The 12400-nt window shown below is 36.1% G+C and overlaps 1 protein-coding gene across 2 annotated transcripts in view; it reads right to left on the bottom strand.

Moving 5' to 3' along the window:
* CCDC73 (coiled-coil domain containing 73) overlaps positions 1-12400 on the bottom strand; it is a 142638-nt gene that overhangs the window by 97343 nt on the left and 32895 nt on the right. For both annotated transcript variants that reach the window (XM_072759072.1, XM_026012774.2), the window contains exon 2: positions 9617-9769. In XM_072759072.1, coding sequence (XP_072615173.1) covers positions 9617-9769 — 153 coding nt within the window. The remainder of the gene's footprint in view (positions 1-9616; positions 9770-12400) is intronic.

The raw sequence follows: 12400 nt of genomic DNA on the forward strand, positions 1-12400 counted from the left end.
ATTTAAAAATTCAGATTCACACCTTTATTTTTGAGGATATTTTAAGAGAATAGAATTCTAGACCGGTAGTTATTCTTTTAGTACTTTAAAGTGTCACTGCATTGTCTTTGGGGCTGAATAATTATTCCTGAGAACTCCACCATCAATTGTATGTGCCTTTGATGGATCTTTTCCACACTAGCTGCTTTTAGGACTTTCCATTTGGTTTTTCAGTAGTCCTTCTCTGATGCATCTCAGTGTGATTTCCTTTGTATTCATCACACTTGGATTTTGCAGAGTTCCTTTAATCTGTAGGTGGCACTTTATCTTTTGGATATTTTCTACTGTTAGTTCTCTAATGCTGTCTTCTGCTTTTAAGCAGCTGTTACATCTAGGGAGTTCTTAATGGGGAGGGTGGGGTACTGTATATTTTACTTCCAGAATTTCCACTTGATTATTTTAAGTTTGAAGTCTCAGAGAAAATTTTCCATCTCTTCCCCTATTTTCTCAATTTTCTAATTTCTTCAATGTATTAATTATAATATTAAATATCATTTTCTATTTAAAATGCCCCATTTATTTTTTTTAAGATTTTATTTATTTATTCATGAGATACACAGAGAGAGAGAGAGAGGCAGAGACACAGGCAGAGGGAGAAGCAGGCTCCATGCGGGGAGCCTGACGTGGGACTCGATCCTGGGTCTCCAGGATCAGGCCCCTGGGCTGAAGGCGACGCTAAACCGCTGAGCCACCCGGAGCGTGCCCCCTTTCTGTTTAAAATCCAATATCCAAATCATATACTGTTTCTATTGTCTGGTTTTTATATTGGTGTTGATTTATATAGTATTTCTTGGTATACCAAATACTTTATGTTAAATATTTGACTATAAAACATCCTCAAATTTACAGAACAGGTACAAGAATACTACAAAGAACTTTACTCTTCTGAAATAACCATAGCTAATGATGTAATATATATCCTTCCAGAACTGCTTTTTTTGACTATACATTTACTTTAATTTTTTTTAATAATAAATTTATTTTTTATTGGTGTTCAATTTGCCAACATACAGAATAACACCCAGTGCTCATCCCGTCAAGTGCCGACCTCAGTGCCCGTCACCCATTCACCCCCACCCCCCACCCTCCTCCCCTTCCACCACCCCTAGTTCATTTCCCAGAGTTAGGAGTCTTTATGTTCTGTCTCCCTCTCTGATATTTCCTACCCATTTCTTCTCCCTCCCCTTCTATTCCCTTTCACTATTATTTATATTCCCTAAATGAATGAGAACATATAATGTTTGTCCTTCTCCAATCGACTCATTTCACTCAGCATAATACCGTCCAGTTCCATCCACTTTGAAGCAAATGGTGGGTATTCATCGTTTCTAATGGCTGAGTAATATTCCATTATATACATAAACCACATCTTCTTTATCCATTCATCTTTCGATGGACACCAAGACTCCTTCCATAGTTTGGCTATTGTGGACATTGCTGCTATAAACATCAGGGTGCAGGTGTCCCGGCGTTTCATTGCATCTGTATCTTTGGGGTAAATCCCCAACAGTGCAATTGCTGGGTTGTAGGGCAGGTCTATTTTTTAACTCTTTGAGGAACCTCCACACAGTTTTCCAGAGTGGCTGCACCATTTCACATTCCCACCAACAGTGTAAGAGGGTTCCCTTTTCTCTGCATCCTCTCCAACATTTGTGGTTTCCTGCCTTATTAATTTTCCCCATTCTCACTGGTGTGAGGTGGTATCTCATTGTGGTTTTGATTTGTATTTCCCTGATGGCAAGTGATACTTTAATTCTTTAAAAAAAACTTGCGTTTTTCATTTAACAATGTACAAGCAGTCCTCACGATTTCAATAAACACAAATTTCAGTTACCTTGTTTGGATAAACACCACCAGTTACCTAACGACATGGTTCAAATTTCAGTTACTATGGTACAGTATCATGAGTAATTGCACAAATTTAGCGCTAAACCGCTAAGCCACTGGGGCTGCCCAATAATTTTTTTAAATAAAGCTAGATGTGTCAATCCAGTTCATACAATAAAAATTTAAATTAATGTCATTTATTCTCCAAAAGAAGACAGTTGTAAACCTTTTAAAAATTAACATTTTATTTATCTTTTAGTTCACCATGAAGAGGTTTCTTTAGAAAATTCCTCTGGTCAACTGGCCAGTTTGCAATACATATTTTCATGCTCCTTTAATTTTAGTAGACACAAAATTCAATATATCTATTTTTTATTTTGACGTCTTATTTTTTTTAAGATTTTATTTATTTATTCATGAGAGACACAGAGAAAGACAGGCAGAGACACAGGCAGAGGGAGAAGCAGGCTCCACACAGGGAGCCCTACTTGGGACTTGATCTCCAGGACCACGCCCTGGGCTGAAGGTGGTGCTAAAGCGCTGAGCCACCTGGGCTGCCTGACTTGAGTCTTATTAATAAAGACTACCTGATACTTGAGCTGATTCCCATTTTTGTGCTTCTAAATTTCATTTTATAATCAATTTTAAGTATTTCATGTGAAAAATATTCAAATTTGAATGTAGAAAACATGTCAACAATCTGTGGAATTTTTCTTAAGCTTAAATGTGCTTCTCTAGGGGATCCCTGGGTGGCTCAGTGGTTTAGCGCCTGCCTCTTGCCCAGGCAGGGCACAATTCTGGAGTCCCGGGATCGAGTCCCGCGTCGGGCTCCCAGCATGGAACCTGCTTCTCCCTCTGCCTGAGTCTCTGCCTCTCTCTTTCTCCCTATGTCTATCATGAATAAATAAAATATTTAAAAATAAAATATTTAAAAATAAAATAAATAAATGTGCTTCTTTAGAAGCCTTTGTTATTATTATTTCATACATCATTGTATATTCATCTAAATTAGATAGTTTTCCAAATATTGGAATAAAAATCAGATTAAAAAAAAAAAAAAAGGTGACCATAAGAATATTTACACTGCTGTCATTTGAGAGACTGGAAATGCAGCCAGAAGAATAGAAAGAAGATAAACATCAATTTAACAAAAAGTGATTATAGAAGTAAAATGATTGTGATCAAAAGGATGAAGATGTCCCAGAATTAGTAATGTTAGCAAAAATAGCACACTGAAGGAGTTCTCAAAGTTATCTGACAACATTGAAAATGCAATGGATAAACGGTGGGAAGCTTATCCAAACTTGAACAAGAGTATTATAGTTGTAAAGGCAGAGAAATAATGCTAACTCCATATTGTAAGTGACATGCAAGAATGAGACAAGCACTGTTCAAATTATCTGAATAGGTTTTTCACAAAAAAAATAACACTTTAATTCCCAATGTATCTGATGTTTTAAATTATAGTATACTGGGGATCCCTGGGTGACTCAGCAGTTTGGCGCCTGCCTTTGGCCCAGGGCGCAATCCTAGAGTCCCAGGATGGAGTCCTGCGTCGGGCTCCCGGCATGGAGCCTGCTTCTCCCTCCTCCTGTGTCTCTGCCCCTCTCTCTCTCTCTCTATGTCTATCATAAATAAATAAATAAATCTTTAAAAAATAAAAATAAATAAATTATAGTATACTAAAAAGAGCCTGGGTAGCTCAGTCAGTTAAGCATCCAACTCTTGATTTTTCACTCGGTCATGATCTCAGGCTCATGAGATCAAATACTGTGTTGGGCGCCCCTATACATTTTTCTTATAGATATAACCTTAGAATCATCCTGCAAAATTCTGAAAAACATCCTCCTGGGTTTTGATTGATATTTCATTAAATTTTTAGATACTGTCTTAATCTGTTCAGTCTTCTATAACAAAATACCACACACTAGGCAGCCTACAAATAACAGAAATTAATTTCTCACAGTTTTAGAGACTGGAAGTCTAAGATCAGGGTGCCCACATGGTCAGATTCTATTTCTGGTGACAAATGCTCCCCAGTTCATAACCTCACATTGCATATGGGGCTAGGAAGCTCTGTTACGGTGCTAATCCCATTTATGAGGGCTCTATCCCTCATGACTTAATCACCTCCCAAAGACCAACCTCCTAATATCATCACCCTGGATATCAGGTTTCAACATTTGAATTTTGGAGGGACACAAACATTCAGACCATAGCAGATTCTTTGAAGAAACTACAGAAATGAAAAATTTAATCACTGAAATTTAAAACTCTAAGCAAGTTAGGTAGCAAGTAAAAACATTTGAAGAGACAATTAGGAAACAACAAAACGAAACACTCAGAGTGCAATAGAGAAGCAAACACCCAGAGTGCAAAAGAACAGCAAATACAACAAAATGAAACACCCAGAGTGCAATAGAGAAGAAAAAAAAAAACTCTTAGAAAAGAGTTAAGAATCATAAAAGATGGGCAGCCTGGGTGGCTCAGTGGTTTAGCGCCGCCTTCAGCCCAGGGCGCAATTCTGGAGACCCGGGATCGAGTCCCACCTCGGGCTCCTTGCATGGAGCCTGCTTCTCCCTCTGCCTGTGTCTCTGCCTCTCTCTCTCTCTCTCTCTCTGTGTCTCTCATGAATAAATAAATAAAATATTTTTTAAAAAAGCATCATAAAAGATAAAATGACATGGTCTAATATGCTATCTAATGGGAATTCCAGATAGAAGATAATAGAAGAAATAAGAGAGAGGCAATACTCAAAAAGATGACAGCTGAAAATTTTCCTAAGATTCAGGAACCAAAATTAGTCTCAAGAAATGTAAATAAATTCTCATACAGACTCATTAAAACTACAAACCATTAAAGATAAAAAGAAACTCCAGCGATCAAATAGAAAGAAATGATGGATTACCTACAGAGGGACAATTAAATGAATATCAAACTTCTCAACTGCAACAAAAGAATTCAACAAAATCTCTTCAAAATTCTGACAGAAAAAAAATGGTAACCTACAAATCCATGGCAAAACAAAGACATTTTCTGGTGAGGCAAGGGGAGGGGATAAATAAAAGAGAAAAGAAAGCCTTGAGTTTACCATGAACAGAACTTTCAGTGTTAAAACTTGTTAGAAAAATGGAGATTAGCTGGGCCAACTTCTGGAATACAAAGAAGACAGCATCAGTATTTTTTATCAGGATAAAACTTCAGAGACAGCTGAAATATAAAATTACTCTTTCTTTATGGCTATTTGTAGCTTTATTATGATTGCATATTTTCTCTCCACTATTTGGAATGATACAAACCTATTTCTATTCACTTACTGATTACTCTGAAAATTTTAATATGCCTACATAACTAAACAAAGTCTATAGTTGGTCAATATGTTACTTCCTGAACAATACAAGGACCTAAGAATCAATTCCATCCAAGCATATCAGTAATTGTAGTCCAGTATTTTAGTTCTACATTTTTAACTTTATAAATTAAATATAATTATTACTTTTGATTGGATCTCAACCTTTTTCTTTTTTCTTTTTTCCTTTTTATTTTTTTACCTTTTTCTTTTTAAAAAAATGCTAAATAAAAATATCTCTTCACAGACTACCAAAGGGAAATATTAAAAATTTTCAGTGAAGATTCAGGACAGCAGGAAGGGCATGTGAGGTAATCAGTATCTCTTAAATAGTTCCCAAATAAGATCTTTTCCTGCTTAGCCGTGTCCTACATGTCTGCCCAACATTTTGTACAAAAATATTCATGCAGCTTTATTCATAAGAGCCACCAAGTGGAAACCAGCAAGGCGTCCATCACTAGGATGGACAAATTGTGTTACGGATTTATGTAATAGACTAGTACTCAATCATAAAAAGGAAAAAAACTACTGATATGTAAAATAACAAATTAATCTCAAAAATATCATGCTGAGTAAAAGAAAACTTATACAAAGAACATATAGTGTAATGATTCTATTTATATGAATTTCCAGAACAGCAATACACTAATCCCTAGTGAAAAAAACTGGAACAATGGTTACCTCTGGATACATAAGGATGAGGAATAAGTGAGTAAGGACATTAAGGAACTTTCTGGGGGAGTTAGTAATGTTCTATATCTTGACAAGGATTTGGATGAGACAGTTACAGGCATTTGTTAAAACTCATGAAATGGTGCACTTAGGAACTATACATTTCATTGTATAGTTGACCTCTGAACAACCTGAAGGTTAGGGGCACCAACTCCCAGCACAGTCAAAAATCTGTATATAACTTTTGACTCTCCAAAAACTTAACCACTAATAGCTTACTGTTGACCAGAAGCCTTACCAGTAAAATAAACAGTTGATTAATACATATATTGTATGTCACATGTATTATATACACTGTATTTTTACAATAAAATTAGCTAGAGAAAAGAAAATGTTAAGAAAATCATAAGACAAGATGTGTTTACAGTATTATTCTATATTTACCCAAAAAAATCCTCATATAAGTGTACTTAGGCAGTTCAAGCCCATGTTGTCCAAAGGTCAACTGTATGTACATTTTCTATTAAAAGAAAAATACATAAATATTGAACTTTAGTTAATGATATGCATACTGAAATATACTAATTTCAAACCAGCATGGAAATGTATCAAAGGAATAGGACCAATGTTATATGGATATATATACGAGATCAAGTACAGAATCTGGGTGGTGGGTATATTAGTTTCCATTGCTGCTGTAAAAAATTATAACCAATTTGTTGGCTTAAAACTCAAATTTATTCTATTACAGTTTGGGAGGTCAGAAGTCTGATATGTTCTTAACTAAAATCAAGATGTTGTCTGGGCTGCATACCCTCTGAAGTCTCCAGAGAAAAATTCCTTGCCTCTTTCAGCTTCCACCTGCATTCCTTGACTTGTGACTTGCTTCTGCTATCTTCAAAGGCAGCAACAGAACATCTTCAAATCTCTCTCTCACCATGCCCCCTACTTCTGTCATCACATCTTTTTCTCTGATATTATCCTGCTTCCTTCTGATTCTAAACCCTCATAAATATGTTGGGCCCTCTGAATAATCCAGCACAATTCCTCTTCTCAAAATTCATAACTTTATCACATCTGCAAAATCCCCTTTTAAAAAAAAAGATGTATTTATTTAAGAGAGGGAGAGTGAGTGGGGGAAGGACAGAGGAGAAGGAGAGAATACCAAACAGGCTCCATGCCCACTACAGAGCCTAAGGTGGGAATCGATCCCACAACCCTGAGATCATGACCTGGGCCAAGAGTTTCTTTAAACTGAGCCATCCAGACACCACGGCAAAATCCCTTTTGCCATGTAAGGTAACATATTCAAAGATGCAGAATTAAGATTTGGAGATCACTGGGATGCCATTTTTTCTACTCACCACAGTGGGTATATACATGTTTACCATGAAATTTTTTCAACAACTGCGTATTTTTTCATTTTTCCTAATAAAATAAGGGGGAAAAATTAAAATCCCACAATAGGGATACAGTGTTACCACCACAGTAAATGTGAAAATCAATACATCTCTTTTTCCAATAAAAGGGAGAATTTTTCCCTTCTTAAGAATAAAGTCTTCTTTCAGTAAAGATTATTATTAAAAGTAGTATATATGTATCTGCATTTAATTATTAAAAACACATTTCCTCTTGCTACCCTGAAACTTTCAAAAGATTTTCAAAGGAAATGTATTTTTTAAGTTGGAAATATAAAAGATTAAATATAATGCTTAGAACATAGAGAATATGAAATTCTAAATAGTTACCTAAACTTGATTTAACTTAGAAAAGATACCACCTTAAGCTATTCTTACAAAAATTATTTTTTAATGCTTATCCAACATATCCTTTTTTAGCAGGATTTCTTTATTAAATATGCTTTTAATATACAGATAATAAATACCTTTATATAGGATGAACACTGCAGTAATTAAATGTTCTTATTAGAACAAATTTCAATATTTTTAAATCCTAGAACAAGATTCACATAATAAAAATGTGGTTTCAGATCTTTTTTCTCACAGCTCATTTTCAGGAAATCACCAAATTCTACTGATTTCCTTCTTGTCTCTTCTGTTCTATCTTCACAGTTATATATAAATCCTAATGATCCCATCTCCATCATTGCAGAAGTTTTATAGTTTATTTTCTTCTCTCCATAATCATACCAACCCCAATCTATCTATCTTACAAAGAACTGACAACATATACTTCAAATTTAGACCCACAATCTCAGAAATGAAATGTTTTTAAGGGATTTTGAACAATAGAGTTCTGCTGAAACAACTTTTATAATTTTATATAGGGGCACATGGGTGGCTCGGTCAGTTAAGTGTCTTTTGTTTTGTTTTGTTTTTAAAGCAGGGGGTGTCTGGGTAGCTCAGTTAAACATCTACCTCAGGTCTTTTTTTTCTTTTTTTAAAGATTTTATTTATTCATGAGAGACACACAGAGAGAGAGGCAGAGACACAAGCAGAGGGAGTAGCAGGCTCCATGCAGGGAGCCCAACGTGGGACTTGATCTCAGGTCTCTAGGATCATTGCCCCGGGGTGAAGGCGGTACTAAACCTCTGAGCCACCTGGGCTGCCCCAAGTGTCTGACTCTTGATTTCAGCTCGGGTCATTGGATTGAGCTCCATATCACGTTCCCTGCTTGTCCCTCTCTGCTCCTCTTGCTTGCTCTATCTCTCTTTCCCTCTTCTCTCTCTCTCAAATAAATAAAATATTTAAAAAAATGAATTTAGTGTGTCTGGGTGGCTCAGTCGGTTGGGTGTCTGCCCTTGACTCAGGTCATGATCCTGGAGTTCCAGGATCAAGTCTCACATCGGGGCTCCCTGCTCAGCGGGAGTCTGCTTCACTCTCGACCCATCACCTCACTCCATCTCTCTCTCTCTCTCTCTCTCTCTCTCTCTCACTCTTTGTGTCTCTCTCAAATAAATAAATAAAACCTTAAAAAACAAATTAAAAAAAACAATTTTATAGAGCTATTTCCTTTTTTTTTTAAATAGAACTGTTTATAATTCTGCAGTGTTTTTTTTTTTAAAGATTTTATTTATTTATTCATGAGAGACACAGAGAGAGGGAGAAAGAGGCAGAGACACAGCAGGCAGAGGGAGAAGCAGGCTCCATGCAGGGAGCCTGACGTGGGACTCAATCCCAGAACTCCAGGATCATGTCCCAGGCTGAAGGCAGGCACTAAGCCACTGAGCCACCTGGGCTGCCCCAGGCTATTTCCTTTCTAATTACCTCAAGAGTTATTAGTTTATTCTTTGTTTTGTTTGTTTTTTTTTTTTAGTTTATTCTTTGAATCAGAATACTCACTACATAAATTTATTTTGTCACTTAATGTATTGTCCTGTTTCATTACTTAATCACTCATAGACACTTATCTCATAGCCTTTAACAAAAATATAACCTCCTGAAGAGCAGCTCTTTTTTAAATAAGCCAGAGTGTCAGCTATAGCAATACCTATGCACTCCTGGGCACTCCGTAAATACTATCTGACTTACAGAGTATTTAACAATCTAAAAATCCATTTTACTTTCTGCTTTATAAATTCTTCTTTTCCCTTCTGTGATAATGACTAAATCTGTCCTTTTCTCTTTTACTTCATTATCTGGACTATACTTCTATATTTCTACTTTCAAAATAAGAAGTTATTTTGTTGTATCTTTTTTTTCCTTAAACCAAATGGCTGGACAAGATCAAGTTCCCTAACTTAAAAAAGGATTTTAAAAGTGAGCTTACCCTTCTCATACGTAACTCTTCTAATGCTTCCAGTAAACTTGTTTTGAAATCCAACAGCTGAATAGAAAACATGGTCTCCGAAGAACTTTGAAGAGCAAAGGTAGAGGATGATGAATCACTCTTAAAATCATTCTCCATATTAACATTTATTTCCTATAATATAAAAATGTTTTAAATGAAAAAATCATTTATCTAGGTTTTTCAGTAACAGCAGAATTACCACAAAAATATAACAACCTGTATCCCATAATCCTCCAGGTTTAACACTGAATTTTTGTCATCACTCCTATTCTGGATCTTGATACACACAACACTTAGCAACGATGATCCATCCAATTTCTCTGTCCATGAAGCTTTTTCTGTTACCTTAGTACCTCCAAGGGCTAAATTTTTGGCATGTCCCTAGACACCATGTTCTAAAAGCTTCAGGCAAGGTTGACCCTTCGTAAATGCTTCGTACCAAGGCTGCCAGACACTGTGCTTCCTAACTTTGCCTTGATATAAAGCATTCTGCAAGGATGGTATGAATACTAATAGTAAGACAATCTTTAAACACTACAAAGTTGAAAGAGGAAGAATGGAGTAACTGTCTTTGTTAAAAACCAAGGCACTTATATATCTTTTCCAACCCAGATAATGTATGAGTCAGGCTGCAAGAGACTTCTCTTTTCAACTTTTCATAAAAATAATTATCAATTCATAGATAGCTGGAAAGAAATGTGCAGGGAGTCCTATATACCATTCACTCAGCCTCTCCCAACTTTTTTTTTTAAAGACTTTATTTTTATTTATTTACTCATGAGAGACAGAGAGAGAGAAAGAGGCAGAGGGAGAGGGAGAAGCAGACTCCATGTAGGGAGCCTGATGTGGGACTCAATCCAGGGACTTCAGGATCACGCCCTGGGCCGAAGGCAGGCGCTAAACCACTGAGCCACCCAGGGATCCCCTCTCCCAACTTTAATATCTTGCAGAATAATAGTACAATACAAAAACTGTGTATCTGACATTTGTATAATCCACAGAGTTTATACTATATAATAATTCTACCAAGTTATACTTTCACTCATGTGTGTGGGTGTGTGCATAATTCTGTGCAAGTTTATTACATGTATAGCTTCATGTAACTACCACTGTAATCAAAATACAGAATTGTACCATCAACAAAATACAGAATCGTAACAACAAAGCAGCTTCTTTGTTTCCATACCCACTACACTAATTTGTTCTCTGTTTCTATAATTGTTATTTCAACAGTGTTATATAAATGGAATCATATATAACATATTAAGACTGGATTTTTTTCAGGGGTGCCTGGCTGGCTCAGTTGGTACGGCGTGTGACTCATGATCTCAGGGTTGTGAGTTTGAGCCCCACACTGGGTATAGAGATCACTTAATTAATACATTAATCTCCCCTAATAAAAAAGTCCAATCTTTTTGTTCATTCATAATAATCACCTTAAGGTTTATCTAAGCACCAATAGTTTATTCCTTTCTATTGCTGAGTAATAGTCCATGGTACGTCCTATGTATTATGGTTTGTTTAATATGCACTCATTGAAGGACATCTGAGTTGTTTTAGGTTTGTTTTTATGAATAAAGACGACGCTATGAATGAACATTTCTACATAAGGTAAGCTTTCATTTCTTAGAGATAATGTCCAAGAGTACAACTGCTGAGATGAATGAATAGAGTCCACTTTAGCTTGTGAAAGAAACTGCCAAACTATTTTCCAGAATGTTAATACCATTATCCATTCTCATTGGCAATGTATGAGTGATCCAGAATTCTCCAAATCCCCACCAACATTCAGTGTTACCACTATTTTTTATTCTAGTAATTTTGACAGGTGTTTAATTAGTAAGCATTACCCAAAGAAACAGAGCTAATTGGATGTATATATCCAGAGAGAAAGAAATTTATTTTAAGGAATTGGCTCATGTGATTGGAAATCTGGCAAACCTGAAATGTTCAGGGCAAGTTAGCAGGCTGGAGACTCAGTGAAGAATTAATTGATACTGACACTTGACCAAACACAGTCCTGAAGCAGAATTCCTTTTTCCTTGGGGAACTTGAGTCTTTTCCTCTAAGGCTTTTAACTGTTTAGATGAGGACCACTCACATTTTGAAGGGTAATGTGCTTTACTCAAAGTCTATTGATTTAAATATTACTTTCATCTAAAAATTACCTTCACAGCAATATCTAGACAGGTGTTTGGGCAAATACATTTGGTCAATATATTTTCTGTATCTTTTTAAATGAGTTTACCCTTTCATAGCCTAGCCAACTTGACCCATAAATTAACCATCACAGGTATGTATGCAAGAAACTCTAAAAGGGAAACTTCCATTCCTGCAAATGATGGACTATGCTATCTGGATGAATTCTCCAACTACAAACAATTAATAAATTTGAGTAAAATATTTTTACTTTCTTGGGCAGCCTGGGTGGCTCAGCAGTTTAGCGCCAACTTCAGGGCACTCCAGGGCATGATCCTGGAGACCTGGGATCAAGTCCCATGTCAGGCTCCCTGCATGGAGCCTGCTTCTCCCTCTGCTTGTGTCTTTGCCTCTCTCTGTTTCTCATGAATAAAAAAGTAAAATCTCAAAAAATAAATAAACTTTCTTAAAAGTATCAAAAACCTAGCAAGATAATAAAAAAATTATCAAGCAAAATTCTAAATTTTAAAAAGATCATGGAACACCTGGGTGGCTCAACGGTTGAGCAATTGCCTTTGGCTCACTGCATGATCCCAGGATCAAGTCCCACTCCAGGCTCCTTGC

This window comes from Vulpes vulpes, chromosome 5 (assembly GCF_048418805.1).
Source record: "Vulpes vulpes isolate BD-2025 chromosome 5, VulVul3, whole genome shotgun sequence".
Lineage (NCBI taxonomy): Eukaryota > Metazoa > Chordata > Mammalia > Carnivora > Canidae > Vulpes > Vulpes vulpes.